This window comes from Myotis brandtii, unplaced genomic scaffold, assembly GCF_000412655.1.
Source record: "Myotis brandtii unplaced genomic scaffold, ASM41265v1 scaffold427, whole genome shotgun sequence".
NCBI lineage: Eukaryota > Metazoa > Chordata > Mammalia > Chiroptera > Vespertilionidae > Myotis > Myotis brandtii.
In genome coordinates, this window is record NW_005366346.1 from 263,446 (window position 1) to 279,119 (window position 15,674).

The 15,674-nt window shown below is 39.5% G+C and overlaps 1 protein-coding gene across 1 annotated transcript in view; it reads right to left on the minus strand.

The window, feature by feature from the left end:
* Positions 1 to 235: 235 nt before the first annotated feature.
* Positions 236 to 15,674, minus strand: part of GRID2 (glutamate receptor, ionotropic, delta 2) — a 388,655-nt gene continuing 373,216 nt past the window's right edge. The window contains exons 7-8 of the mRNA XM_014546041.1: positions 6,665 to 6,905; positions 236 to 4,049 (exon numbers count right to left, since the gene is read on the minus strand). Coding sequence (XP_014401527.1) covers positions 3,627 to 4,049; positions 6,665 to 6,905 — 664 coding nt within the window. The 3' untranslated portion in view covers positions 236 to 3,626. The remainder of the gene's footprint in view (positions 4,050 to 6,664; positions 6,906 to 15,674) is intronic.

Genomic DNA, 15,674 nt, shown 5'->3' on the forward strand with positions numbered 1-15,674 from the left:
TTAAGGATAAACCCCATGTTTACCAGCACAGAAGTTCTTAGTTCTGCTTTATTTACTATGCTCATAATACAGAATGTGTACCACTATTCCAAAAATTCTGGTTATAAAGTACTGATAGATTGTTATCCAATTGTATGGCTTAGAAAGCATTTTGTGGGGGTAAATGGGTCTTCTCATCTTTTTTTTTTCTTTTTAATTGATGAAGCAAAGTACCATTCAGTAAAGTCTATTTTTAAAAGTATTTATTCAGTTCACAACCAATCCCAAACTAAAGGAAATGGAAAATAACATAATTAAGAAAATGACAAATTGCCTGTAGTTTGATATGTATGAGGAAGAAAGGAGGTCTTACAATTTTCTAATATATGATTAAATCAAAACCTGTGCATAAGTTCTGAGTGATTAAAAGTGACAACTCTTAATGATTCACCAAAGGAATACATTGACTATATGAGAAGAATAGAAGCACATGAATATAAGGTATTTGTCTTGTTTTGAAATAGCCCAGTTGGTGCAAGTGGTGCGAACCAGGACAGACAATGGTTAAAGGAAGTAGCAGTAGACAGAAACAGGACCTGGACTGATGGCTTCCAGGAGCCATGACCTTGGGGAAGTAGCCCAAGGTGTTCACTTTCCCATCTTTAATAAGGGGAGCGGGTGAATGAGATGCTCCATGTGGACCCAGACAGGAAGGAAGGTTCCTAGAGACTGACAGCCTCGGCTGGGCCAGAGGAGTGGGTGGAGGCATGTACCTGAGCCATCCCTACCTTTCCAATCCACGAGGACCAGTGCATGTGACCGAATGGGACTTGGCAGAGTTAAACAAACAAACAAACAAACAAACAAACAAAGACCTGGTTTTAAGCCTCAGATTGACAAACTTGTGGGCCAGTCCCAGCTTCCTGGCATCTTATTTCCCTTATTTGTAAAACGAGGCAAGATGGTCTAGATGTCTACAGTTCCTCCTCGTTCCAACATTTGAAAACTTCATTTTCAATGGGATTTTAGAATAGCAGAAATTTTAATCTAAATTGAATATATTTCTAGATAGAAAACCATTGAGCAATTTAAATGCAAGATGAATTATTGTTCAAATACAATAATGTATTAGAAATAATTTGGAGACAATTAAATTTCAAATTAATAGATTCAGCATGATGAATATTTCTCTAACAGCAAAACAATGATTAATAAGTAAATTCTAAGTATAATAATTACCTTTGATTTTCTTTTTGCTATTATAGTGACTGCACTGTTTACACACAACAGGATAAATCTGTCCCAAAAAAGTGCTCACAGAGATATCCATAAAGAAAAACAAATATATTGTGGGTTCAAATAGTCTCAGATAGCAGAAAAGCAGTATTTCGTTGGTTTAGGACATCACTTAGTATTATTTTTAGAGAGCCACACATTTTGGCAAAGTTCGGCTATCAAAACTTAATGTGTTTTATGCATTAATGAACTCAAGATAAATTTTTAGAAAAATTCAGTTCAATAGGTGAGGAAGTAAGCATTTTCAAATTTTATAGTTAAGACTTCAATGGTATGAGAGCAAGTTTAGAAAACATTTTTATTAGACAAATTATTTAGACAAATTATACACAGAAAGCTCTGCCACTCATAACTGAGGCCTCCAAAAAGTGTTTTGTGTATTTGTATAATAGGCAATACATCAAAATAGGCCTATTTTAAATATTGTACATGGTTAACAGTTTGATAGCTAAAATCACTGAAACATCTGGTATGTCCCTATATAGCTTTTTGTAAAGACTTTTTTTTTTTTTTTTTTTTTTAGTTTTAAAATCAGAGTCGTGGATGAGATCATGAGTGTTACAAGGGAAAACAAGTTGTGCATGCACTTAAGTACTTGTTACCCTGGAAACAAAATGGTTTTTGCATGATAAGAAATTTTTCTGCCTTACACAGTAGACAATATTTGAAGATTTAGTACAAAAACAGTGACAGTACAAGATGCTCCCCAGAACAGAATTAGCATCAAAATATAATATACCTTAAGAATATACCTTTTAATTTCTTCTAAAGCAAATCACATAGGTTGGTTCCTACATCAATCCTAGCCACAGAATGAATTAGAGTAAAATAAGTGTATGGCTGCTAAGAACACAGGATAAGTTCTCGCTTCCTACTTATCACGTTTTAATTTAAGGATTACAAACAAAGTTCATTTTACATCTCTAACAGGTAAGAATGCTACTTTAAAAGGGTTGTGCACAAAGAGGCACTGTTTTTGCTGTCATCCTTCTATACACTTGGCACTAATGTAAAAAATACGTAACTCCTCCAAATAGAACCAAATAAAAAAGGGGGTTTAGTAGAGAGCCCAGTATGGTTATTATATTTTCTTTTTTAGGATAACGTATGACGGTAATTAAGGCCACATCAATATTTCTTCAGGGCTCCCACCTCTCCCCAACTACAGTTGTGTTAATTGGCTTGCTGCTTTGGAAGAGACTTTATCAACCTTCAATGATCTACGTTTAAACTCTCATAGAGCTCTATGTGCTGTTGCGGATGTGGTTCGGCTAATAGCTTTCCCCATTTAGATAATGAATTAAAAGTAAAATTATTACCAAGGTTAGCTTTATGCACTGCTGAATAACAAATGCAAAACCTATTCAAATGAGTTACATCTAGGAACAAATAGTAAATCGCTCTGGATGTTTTAATAACAAAAGTATAAAATATTCTCTGTTGGCAAACAATGCGAATCAGAGTAACATTAAAGCAACCTGCCTTTTCTAACTGAAAAGACCCCCTGCACTATACATAGTTCCTGTATACAATACTTTTTTTTTAAACTAAAGCTTTATTAAATGAATTGCAATAGCAATGGCCGCCTTTCAATATATATACACATTATATAGGTGCATATATATGTATATGTATGAGATACTAATTTATTTAACACAATAGAGGCTTCTGCCATATGATAAAGTTTACTGTACATAAGAAAAAACTTTTAATACTGTACAATCACATAAAGGTCATATGCACTGTTGCAGTGCAAGAGTAATTTTAACTGTAGTCTTGACTGGCATATTAATGGCTTTTTTTTGTAATCCTACAAAATTGCATTCTCATATTATGTGGCCTGAATGGTCTTTAAAGTATTTTATAGACACTGCAGGGGTTGCCTTTGGTCCACAGTTAAAGGACACTCAGCAGCAGTGGAGCATTGTATGGATGCAGCAGAAGAATGTAAAAGACTGAAGTTATTGCAATTATATCTTCAAAAAATAGAGAAATGTTAAGTAAGAGGCCTTTATGTAAAATTAATCCTGCATATATACTTTTAGTATTCTCAGTGCACATTTCCTATACTTGAAGTACAGTATATGAAAAGCGGACTAATTGGATCCTAGTATACTATATTCTGGGGGAACAAATTGAGTAATGAATAATAGCAGAAGGAAATGTATCAGAAGAGAGGGAAAAAGAGAGAGAGACAGAAATAGAAGAGGGAGGAGGGAGAGCTAGAATTGTTACTAATAATCCTGATTAAAAAGAAAAAATGTTACATCCATGTTAGTCCCACAACATTACAGTTGCTCCTTGCAAAGGGAGTCCTACAAAAGAAACAGTGAAGAGATTTTGTTTGATGCTCATATGGAGGTGCCTCGGTCTGGATCGCTCCCCAGATTGAGCCCCAGGGTAGGAGTTGGTTGATAAGGAATAGATGACATTGTTTTTATAGGACTCCTGAAAAAGCCCCCATTAGGTGCCCTGTGCCTAAAAGGGCCAGTTCGGTGCTCAGGCACGTTGCCAAAAGCGAAACCAGAGGCAGCTTTAGCTGACAGTGTGCGGCTAAGAGTCTGGATCTGCTCTGGGATAAAGGTGGTTGTGGTAATATGAGTGTTCCTGAAATCACTGATTTGCTCCAGTGCTTGTCGTGTTGGCAAAGTGTCAATGTCCAGAGGGGTCAAGTCAATTGACGAGGTGGAAAACTGTTTATGGGGGCTGTCGTCATCTGTGCACAAGCTATTTACACGTCTATGGAGGTGCTCCAGGTCAATTTCCTTGTCATCCTGGAGATGAAGAAAAAGAAGATAAGGTTCTCATCAGTACTAGCTCCCATGGTTAAAAAAAAAAGTAGTTCAGCAAACATGATATGTAATGAACTGAACTTTGGGGTTTATTCATTTAACAAGTATTTATTGAGCACCTAATATGAGCCAGGCACTGTCCCAGATTCTGGGGGTACCAATAAGATACTGAGATAAGGTTATCTATAATAAATATTTTTCTTGCAGTTAAAGTTCTAAAATAAGCATATGCCACATGCAACTACAAAATATGGAAGCAGTAGATGGGTGATTGCTTTCTATAAGAGCAGCGACAGACCCAGGCAAAATTGTACAAATAAAAAGTATGGTTTTGGCAACTTATTCCTCCCTCTCCCCCCACCTCTTCTTTACCCCTGGTGTCTTATTTCAGGGTATTTTATTCCAAGTGAGATATTTGTTCCTTTCCACTACTCACTCCTAACTCTAACTTTCCATTCTTAGAGATAAGTGGTACAATATGCTGACATGCTAGTTCACACTAGAGTGCTAGTGACTATTACAGTGTTATTTCTCCTCAGGCTAAAGATATATAAGATTGTTTGGAGAGAGTAACATTCAACACAAGAGAATCACTTTCTAACTGGGGGACTTCATACACTCAAGCTACCTAGTACCTGAGGCAATTTTGTGAGGTCAGCGGGACTTTTAGAGATCTTTTCAAGTCCTCACATGTGAGTAGCAGTTTTAGTTTAGGTTCTGGTATATGCTATATGCTCTCTAAATCAAAGATGCTTTGAGCTATGATAATGGAGTCTCAGTAAAAAGGTGCTTAATAAAGGAGAAGAAAGTAAAACCTCAGATTTCTGGAGCTGAAATCAATTCATAAATCCCTTAAGATTTTCACTAAATGGGAGCGTTAAAGCCCAATATTTAAAAAATAAAACTGGCAAGAAATAAAATTGTTCTTTGTATCAATCTTATTTATAGCCAGGTTCAAGAAATCAAATTTGCAAGGATTTAAAAATATTTATTAATCATAAAATAAAATATTTGTTCATAAGATCTGGATTAGCTGTCATGAGTTAGAATGGAGTATGTATTTTTTTTATTGTGCTATTATAGTGCTCCTAAGTGAAAAATATTTTGAGTGCATCAGTGTTTTCCTTCTCCTTTCTCATTTCGAAATCCAATAAAAATATCCATTAATGCAGTGTTATCACTGAGACTTTAGAGGGTTGAAAGATAATTTTATGGTTCCCACAGCAACTATAATGTAGTCATCCATCAACAGATATAATAGTGCAAAAATTTAATATCATATATAGTAATTCAACATATAAGGAGCTTGGGGAGTCCTTAATTTCCAGATTTTTGAGAATATGAAGTCTCAGCTCTAATGTTGCATTAATGTGGTCTTTTGCATTGAATCAATGTCAGTAGAGATACCAGAAGCTTATTCCACAAAGAAAATACGACAGTAAAACCTGATTCGTTTTTAGTTCACCCTTCACTAATGCAGAATGTATGATCCTTCAGACAAGTAGGAAGCGAAGATTTATCTTTGCTAAGCCAGGCTTTTCCTTATAAATGGTGCTGATCAATTTTGCATATAAAGTGGTAGGAAGGAATTCTTAGACTAGAAAACGATATGTTTGAAAGACTGCATTAACATGCAAAAATTCGTATGCAAGTGAGAAGCCATTTTTATTTGTGCATTAAAGCAGATCCTGTCAGGACTTGCTCTAGGCCTCAGTTAGCCAAGGCCTAGTTATAGAAAGTTTAAACTCTCCCTTGAAGCTATCCAGCAAGTCAGATCACTCAGCAAATTTAGGTTGTTTTCATTTCAATTTGTGAAGCTTTTGTGAATATGATTTTATTATTTTAAACATTTTCACATTTTTGGTCCAGTGGAAATAAGATAGTTATAAATCCCATAATTTTTTTATGAAAACAGGGCACATATGCCACTTTAAGATAAATATGTGTAATTCTGTGAGTATTCTCTCAGATCTCTGGAAAAATTTTAATGTGGACTTGGAGTTGAGCTAACTCAAGAGTAAGGGAGAAATATTGAGTTTTAGATGATTCCATGATGTGGATTTGTTAAACTTAGGGTCATCAGAGCTAAAAACATAACCACTTCTCTTAGGTCTACATACAGAGAGAGGGCAGCAGTCACTGGTGGTAAAGAGAAAATTCTAATTATTTTACTGTCATATTGGATTTCTTAGGCCGAATCTTAGAGACACCAAGTAATTTAGGTATAAGTTAAACAAGTCATGGCAATAAAAAGATAAGCATCTTTGTGAACTGGTCAAGTTATATTCAATCTCAGCCTTTAACAAATCATTGACTTAAATTCTATCCGGAGATTTGGGAGAATTTCAAAGCCAGTCAAGGCACATAACATTATCAGTCTTTCAAATACTATATAGTCTCCTCTCATCTATCTGGGATGTCCTAAAATGGAAACTGATATTGGCCTTACCAATTTTTAGGCTTCACAAATTTATTTCCACTTTTCAAGACAAGAAGCAACAAGGATCCTCCCCCCAACCCCTTCCTCGCCATCATCCTCCCTGCAGACACAGCCTGCTCCTTGGCCCAGCTCACTGCCCAAGCTCCCAGTCAAGTACCTCTTTGGATGGGACCCTGGAGCCTTTCCTCTTGTTCCACCACGTCTCCAGCATGGCTATCAAGCAGGAGAGGACAATCCCAGCAGCCAGGATACAGAAAACCCCTGCGAAGCTCTTTATGTCCAGGGCACCTCCTTTCTGCTTTGTGTCCACTGAGGAGTACAGGTCACACTGGCCGTTCTTTGGCCACCACTTGTGCTTCAGGATGTCCATGTCGCCATTCTGCTGAAGCTCCAGGATCCTTGAAGGGGTGGAGAACACAATCATGTGTTACAGGTATTGCCTCGGGCCACAGCACGTCCACTTATAACCCCCCTCTAAAGGGGGGTGGCTTTCGAGGTGAAATGAATATAGAGATGAGCCTGCGGACAGAACGCTAGGACACGTTATAGCTTTGATTCTGCAGACAATTGTGCCACGGTACTGTCCCTCCTCCTCCCTTCCTCTCTTCTTCTTTTTCTTTTTTTTGGTTTCATTCTATAATCCTAAGTATCTCCCCCACTTCCCAGTTTGTCGCAACGTGTTTTCACAATTACATTTCAGAGGCGCTGATTTTATGTGGATTCAAGCTGCTGCCGGCCTGTGTTCCTTCCCTACATGCAGAACGCCGCTCCGGGTCTTAATGCTTTTATGAAGAATGAGTTGCTGCTTAGAGCGAGATGCTGGCATAATGTCGCCCAGCATATGCTACACACAAAGAAATTCAATTAAAAAGACTTCTATTATTTAACACAGCGTGGGAGAAAGCCTTGGGACAAGTTTGAAGTTGAGAAAATGTATCATTTTTGGTTTTTCACACAACTGATCTAGTTTCCCTTTCAGTGCCAAAGGGGAAATCATCTCACCTCGCAGAACAGGAAGGAAAGGTGACCGGAGGCTTTCAGAAGTAGTTACATTCAAATAAGAAATATCCTTTTTCTTCTTCTTTTCTTTCCCCCAGAGGCATGGGGTAGCTGCAAAGACTGCAGCTTTTTTAAGTGTGATTTTCACAGGGGCTTTATTCTCAATTCCAAATACTCTCTTGGTGCTGGCCGAGACCTGCCTAGCTCTGCCCGCCCCCTTGCCCCCTAGCTACACCCCTTCTCACAGGGTGAGACCCGCCAGGGCCAAAGCCACGAGCCTGTCCAGAGTGAGCACCAGCCTCCGGGTTCCCTAGAAGTTCTTGCCCAAAGAGCTCGGAGTGCTCGTCAAGGCCCATTCCCATGTATTATCTCCTGAGAGCAGATCTCACAGCCATGGATGCACACGGCTGTGTGGGGGGTGTTTGGGACTGTGGACAGAGCTTGGCTGTGCGTGCTCAGGTGCACACACCTTTGTGCGTGAGCGAGACCCTTCCTGTGCAGGGCAGAGCCGGATGTGGGAGGGAGGGGACCAGAGTCCGGACGCTGTCACTGGTCGGTGCAGAGCTCCCAACTAGTCATGAATTAGAAACGCAGACCTGGCCTCCCAGGGACACGGAAGGGATCTTTGCCAACGTGAGAGGATAGAACATACGTTATTTCACAGTGTTTAGCTTGATCTGTCACTTTTACATACTTAAGACTTCAATGATGTGGGCCCATATTTATACTCTTGGCCCGGGTCTTGGATTCTTTGGGGAGAGACTGCTTAAACATGTTAGAAAGGAAAACTATGCCTATCTGGGGGGAGTAAATAACTCACTTTCGGTGATGTTTTACCTTTTTACCTGTTTCATGTCATCCATGGGTCCATAAGAATGAGCTAAAATATAATATTGGGGGTGGGGTCAACATTCAACCTGAGTTAAACAAGAGTAAGAAAGCCCCGGGGAGAGCTGGTCCAATGTCCATCATCCACCTTTGGATATTCCCATAGCCTCACCCACAGCGCCCCCTGCTGACACTCCAGGAGCCTCCTCACAACCTGGACTTCTTCCTTAGGAAGTGGAGCTGTCTCAAGTTCTTAAAAACAGCAGTTAATTTGATGAATTAAATTTACTAAAATGATTAGGAATATTAATGAATTCATAATATTAATGGATCACCTTTATTCCAGCCTCTATCCCAGGCAAAGCCATTTATATTTAGAAAACACAGACTTTCTCAAAGTGTGTTCCATGGTACACTAGTACCTAGAGGGCTTCTGCAAGAAAAGGGTTCCATGGTCGTTAACTAAAAAAAACCACACCCTTTGGAAATTTACAGGGAAGTCAGCCTATGAAAGGCCATACGAAGACCTGCAGATAAGAAAACTTGCATGATGTTGTTTAATACAGCATTTCCTAAACTTGTCTGACTTTCATTCCCCCTTTCTCATTTTTCTCCCCAATAACATAATCCATAGACCTGGAGATTGGAGGAATACACTGGGAAATAGTGCCTTGATTCAAAGGAACAACTACTTGTGGGAATTTGTGACACCGTGTTGGGTATCACACACACATGTGTAATCACAACATCAAACTGCTTGCTTGACTTGTCCATGAGTGCTATCCAAATGACATTAGCAAACCCTTTAGGTATTTGCCTGCCTAAAGACACTAGGTAGACTAGATACCATTGAATATCTTGAAAAAAAATTGTTCATATCTAAAAAAACCCTTTTCTTAAATGTGAGTTTCTAGGAACATGTCGGAATAGAAGGAAACTATAGCAGCATTTGCTTAATGAAAATATATCAGGGCTCAAAATGAGCTCCCAAGTTCCCCCGCCCTCCCACACCCACCACACTGTGTTAGTGCCTGTGGAAGTGGGAGAGTCTTCCTTCAGGGCACTCATCATTATTTGTGATCATTTGTGGTTACTTGGTTGATGCCAGTGTGCTCACCATCTTCCATACGGCCTAACACAGAACAAGCACATATTTGTTAATTAAACATACTCAACAGTTTTTGGTAAAAGGACCTTGCTCTGAGATTCTACCTTTTTCTTATCACTGATGCTGTTTTCTAATTTATTCCATTCCCTCCTATTCACCCATCTATTCAATAAATATTTGAAGAGTGATTTCATGCCAGGCACTTCCTTGGGTACAAAATTTATGTTAAACAACAACTGCACATTCAGCTGGAATGGCCCAGGCAACACTGTGACATCATTTCTTTTTAATGCCCTCCATTCATGTTAATTTATTCTTTCATTCATTCACATTCATTCAGGAACCCACGATTGACCACTCCATCTCCTCAGCAGTGTCTGGTATCACTGACAATATGTCTTTATTATCTCTACACCTGGAAATACGTTGGTTTGAAAAAGTCATTGGAAGAATACATACTCTATGTCACCCACTTTGGTTCTAATGGTACAAGGTCTTTTGCTAAGTATTTTTTTGATCCTAGAAATTGTGGATTTAGTGAGCGAGGTGGCAGGAATGCATGAGGGGAAATAGGAAAGAGGCATCTCTACATGCCTTTGAGTATCATCACACCTTTACATGGCTCATCACTGAAGCACAGGTGGCTAAGGCATTGCAGGGAGATTCCACCTTTGGGGTACACAGACCACGTGGGCCATAGGATCCCTCAGTCAGGCCCTGACTGGCACACAACAGATTCCAGGATACCGGCCAGCATGGAATAGAAGTATAGGAGGGGAATGAAAGTGTTCCCTAAGCCCAGAGTTCTGCCATACATTCTGGCGAAAACATCTAGTGCTCCAGAAATTCCATCAAAAGGTTGCACTACACCTTCTTTTTTGTTATTTAACAAAAATTATTTAAAGGTTAGGTAAAGAAAGTTTAACACAACCGAATGTACCGCCTTAACCATTTGCACGCCATAAGCATCTATAGGTACAAGCAGCAGGCCTTTTTTAATTAAATTCAAAATATCATGGCAGTTAACTGGTTAAAGACTAATGGGATGAGTCCTTGTAATAAAGGAGGAGATATTTTATCTTTCCAAAATGTTCCAAAACACTGCCACCTTTAAATGAGACTTAAAATCACACCTAAAGGAAAGTTTTGCCTTTTTATTAATTATAAGCAACATCGGCGTGTGTGTGTGTGTGTGTGTGTGTGTGTGTGTGTGTGTGTGTGTCTGTGTGTATGTGTGCAACAATGCAAAATTCTTAATGGGTGCAATGAAAATGTTTAGGTCCGTAGAATGATTGTTTATGCAAGAATCTAGTTGCAAAATTCTTAATGAGTGCAATGAAAATGTTTAGGTCCGTAGAATGATTGTTTTTGTTATATGTGCAACTTCCACAAGATGGCAGTCTTTGCTCATAGAGAGCAAAGTGTTAACTGCCGGCATAGTTAACCTGTGGGTTTGAAAGGCATCAAGTGTCACCTTCTTGGTGCTGTGAACACTTAGCCTATTAGAAACAATGTTGGATATTGGACTGTGATGAACAATTGCATGTGTAAAATCTCTTCTTGGAGTGTAGTCAGAAAAAGTCCTGCCATTTTTACCTCAGAGTGGTGATGTAATACTTATTATCTAGAGTCACTATGGTGAGAGTTAACGAGTCCACAAACGCATCTTGATCATTGCTTGGCACTTAGTAGGCCACCCAAACTCAAAAGCTAGAACTACTACTGTCAGCACATGTGACAACCATTCTTTCTTTGGATCTGTTCTGGTACATACTTTGTTGTGTTGTTAATCCTCACCCGAGGATATTTTTTCCATTGATTTTTAGAGAAAGTGGAAGGGAGGGAGGAATAGGGAAAGAGAGAGAAACACTGATGTGAGAGAGACGCATCGATTGGTTGCCTCCCGCATGCGCCTGACCAGGGTGGGGATGGAACCTGCAACCCAGGTATGTGCCCTTGACCATTAGGGAGCTGGAGACCCTTCAGTGATTGGTGAGACACACCAGCCAGGGCTGTTGTAGTCCACACTTCTTAACAGACAGCTATATTCCCAGATGAATCAATCAGTGATTTATTCATTGACAAGAACATTGCATTTCCTTCTTTCGTCCAAAAAGTAGCAAAACATTTGTAATCTCAATGAACAGAAAAATCTTAGAAGTCCATAAAACCTAGCTTTAACTTGAAAATGGCTAGTAGATCAATCCAGCATGCATTACATTCTTTATTGATATAAATGAGCAATTTCAGGGGAAGGGAGCAGGGAAGCAAAAGATCTTTCATATTCAAATAAAATACTCAACAGGTTTGAGGCATTCATCTTGAAAAGGTTTTCACTTACTTTGAAGATAATAGCCTCATTTGTGGGTGAGAATTGCACTAATTATTGATCACTTACCATCCCTTTAATCACTACTCTAAAAATTGATTTTCAAATTAATTTAATTATAGCAAAACGGTTTGCCAAAAGGTGGATGCAAATTTCTAATCCCAAATAGGTAATTTTGCTTTTGCTTGTGAATACTATAACAGTCTGTACATTCCTTTCTAATATTCTTATTTTCTGACCCTTAGGTAAGTTCCTGAGTTGAACTGTAAAAAAAGATACTGGTTATCTAAGAAAAAAGACACCTGAATTTTTAGTTGTTTCTGCTGAAAAAGAATTTGGGGGTAATCAGAGATTTAAAAAAAATAAGTGCAGCTCTAGCTGGTTTGGCTCAGTGGATAGAGCGTTGGCCTGCGGACTGAAGGGTCCCAGGTTCGATTCCAGTCAAGGCACATGCCTGGGTTGTGGGCTCGATCCCCAGTAGGGGGCATGCAGGAGGCAGCCGATCAATGATTCTCTCTCATCATTGATGTTTCTCTTCTCCCTTCCTCTCTGAAATCAATAAAAATGTATTAAAATATAAAAAAAATAAAAAAAATAAGTGCAGAGGTTCTTTTTTTTCAGGTAATTAACCCATGGAATACTATGCAGCAGTAAAAAAGGATCTTACCCTTTGAGACAGCATGGAGGGACTTGGAGAGTATTATGCTAAGTGAAATTAGCCAGCGAAAGACAAGTATCACATGATCTCACTCAGATGTGGAGTCTAATGAACGAAATAAACTGATGAAACAAAATAGACCCAGACACATAGAAGCATGGAACAGCCTGATGGATCTCAGAGGGAAGGCGGGGAAGGGTAGGTGGGTGGGAAGAGATTAACTAAAGAACTTGTATGCATATGTGCATAACGTGGACACAGACCATAGTGGGGTGAAGGCCTGAGGTGGGGGGTGGGTGCAGGCTAAGAGGGGTCACTGAGGGGGGAAAAAGGAGACCTATGTAATACTTTCAACAATAAAGATGGAAAAAAAACATCATGTGACAGGCTGTATGATTTGTACAGGTCACCCCAACTCTTCTTATAACTTACTGTACTGTTCCTTTTTTGCACCTTAGCTCTGACCAGGTTTTGGAAAATGAATTAGGGTTTTGTACTTTTTCTAGATTGTATAAGAATTGTACAGTATGAATAGAATGAAATACATGCATGTAAAATAGACCCCCCTGCCCCAAGAATTTGGGAGGTAATCAGAGATTTTTAAAAATAAGTGCAGAGATTCTTGTTTTTTTTTTCAGGTCATGTATGTAGGAACTCCTGTGACTCTTGTAATTAAAATTTCCTGCTCACATTCATAGAAGCATGAACTACTAGAATACAAAAGACTGAAAATATCTGTTCTGTATCTCCTTCCCCTCCACCCGTTCCATAGGTGAGAATCATTTAGGACAAGAATTCTCCCAAATTATCAAATTGAAAACACAGAGTTTTTTATGTGTCACACTAGGGCAGCCAGAGATAAAAGGCCGAGGGCTCCAGCCACTGCAGGCCCTGCCTTGGCTGTCTTGATGGCTGAATGGTCAATATTTTATCAATATTCTAGTACATCATCTTAGACACATCTATTGGGAAGCACTGTTGTAGAGATGAAGTGACTTTCTTTAGTGACTAACAGAGTAAATAGTTGAGTGGGGTCAGAACTCAGGTCTGTCTTTCAGCATATTTCTCTCTAATACGTATTTAGAGAAGAACAATCTCTTTTTAGTTTCAGAAATTTGTGAACTCTGAGTAAAATTGTCCTCACTATGTCTCCTCTAAACCAAACAATATAATTGTAGCATGATTGCAAATTTATTCACACGACGGTTTGGGTATGCACAGAAAATGTAGCTTTTCTCTTAAAACTTAATTGATCTTCCTCAGGAGGACTGGACCACGGAGCAGTGAGAACAAAACTAAAATTAGCTCAATATGATTTAAAATTTAATCTAATCTAATAATTTAGCATGTCTCCAGCTGTAGCTCAATTTACTTGAAAGAATTATTCAGCCCTTCCTCCCTGTTTCCCTTGCTCGTTTCAAAGATGGCCTCAGGATTTATGGAGGATGACAGTATATCCCCTGTATTGGGGTTTGGCTAGAGAGAGCCCTGGCCTCTTGCCGGTCTTTGGATTTGCTCTGGCAGTTCTCCTTTGAGGTGCCACGGGCCTGGGCTGCTGAAGTGGCAGAGGCTTTAAGGTTGCTAATGTCTTCCTCACCTCCTTTTAGGGTTTCTGGGCTTCTCCCTGCTGACCTGGCCTCCTTTGTCTCTCTGAGGTGCTGTCTACCTTTCTTACCTTCTGCCATTTTCTTCATCCAGCTCCTAACTATGCCGTAGCCCTTCAGATGCTACTGTGATAGCACCTCAGGCGGAAGGTCCCTAGAGTGGTCTGTGTGCTCCAACTCAGCATGCACCTCACATGGGGGCAAGGGAGGCTAGGAAGGAAGATTGAACATTTGCTTTGCCCTAACCATGCAGCTCTGGTTTCTCAACCGTCTGTGGTCTTCTCTGTTGGTACAGAGCCTGACTCTCAGAGATGCTAATGGGAAGGGAAGCATCAGGCCCTCTACCCTTGGTGGGCATTTCATTCTAACACCCCTCTACCTGCCCATCTCTCATTTCCTACACTCTGGCCAGAAGTGGTGCAGCTTTCCTCTTCTCTCCTGGATATCCTGCTTACACCCCATATCTTCAAACTTGTTGGCATGCATCATGCAAGGGAAATGTAACTGTATAAGGATAGAAACTCTATGATCTGAGACCCCCATGCATTTCTTCAATTTGGAAGTATTGAGACAACTTGGAGTTAGGGATCGGTGAGGATGAAAATACATTATGTTACTGTCTTAAAAACATTGATCTATTACATACTTATGAGCTTTATGTAAACAGAGTTAAAGATATTTATGACAGAATCTCACTGCTTATTAATGGTTTATGTCACTTATCACTGAGAAAGAAATTTGGGACTAACTGAAAAAAATTCTTTTTGAGTAAGTCTATTTTGACCCAGAATGCCCACATTATTAAATTTATTTGCTGGGTTTTCACAAAATTTCCTCACCATGGTTACTGAGAAAGAATTAATAATAGCATGTAGATGATTTTTCAGAAAAACATCAGCTCAATAGGCTTTCATTTATTCATCATTTTTGTTCATTCCGGTCTTGGAAAATGTAGGTAAATTGGATTGAAGCAAAAACACTTATCAAATATTCAGATTTAGTTTCCAATTAAGTGAAGCACTCTGATTGGCATAACCAATAGCACTATTTGAACATCAGACTTGTGAAAATAAATTCTATCAACTTCCTGTGAATCAGGTATTGGTCAATTTCCCTTCCTTCCTTCCTTCCTTCCTTCCTTCCTTCCTTCCTTCCTTCCTTCCTTCCTTCTTTCCTTCCTTCCTTCCTTTCTTTTTTCCTTTCTTTTTTTTTTAGCTTGCAACCACATTTAAAAATATATATTTTTTATTGGTTTCAGAGAGAAAGGGAGTGGGAGAGAGAGATAGAAACATCAGTGATGAGAGAGAAAAATTGATTGGCTGCCTCCTGCACACCCCCTACCCGGGACCAAGCCAGCAACCTGGGCATGTGTCCAGCAACCCAGGCATGTGCCCCTGACCAGAATCAAACCAGGGACCCAGTCCACAGGCCTACACACTGTCCACTGAGCCAAAACTGGCTATGGTGCGACCATATTTATTAGAAAAACTAGAGGCCTTGTGCACAAAATTTGTGCACTGGGGGAGGGGGTGTCCCTCAAACCGGCCTGCACCCTCTACAATCTGGGACCCCTTGGGGGATGTCTGACTGCCAGTTTAGGACATCCCTCTCACAATCCGGGACTGCTGGCTCCCAACCCCC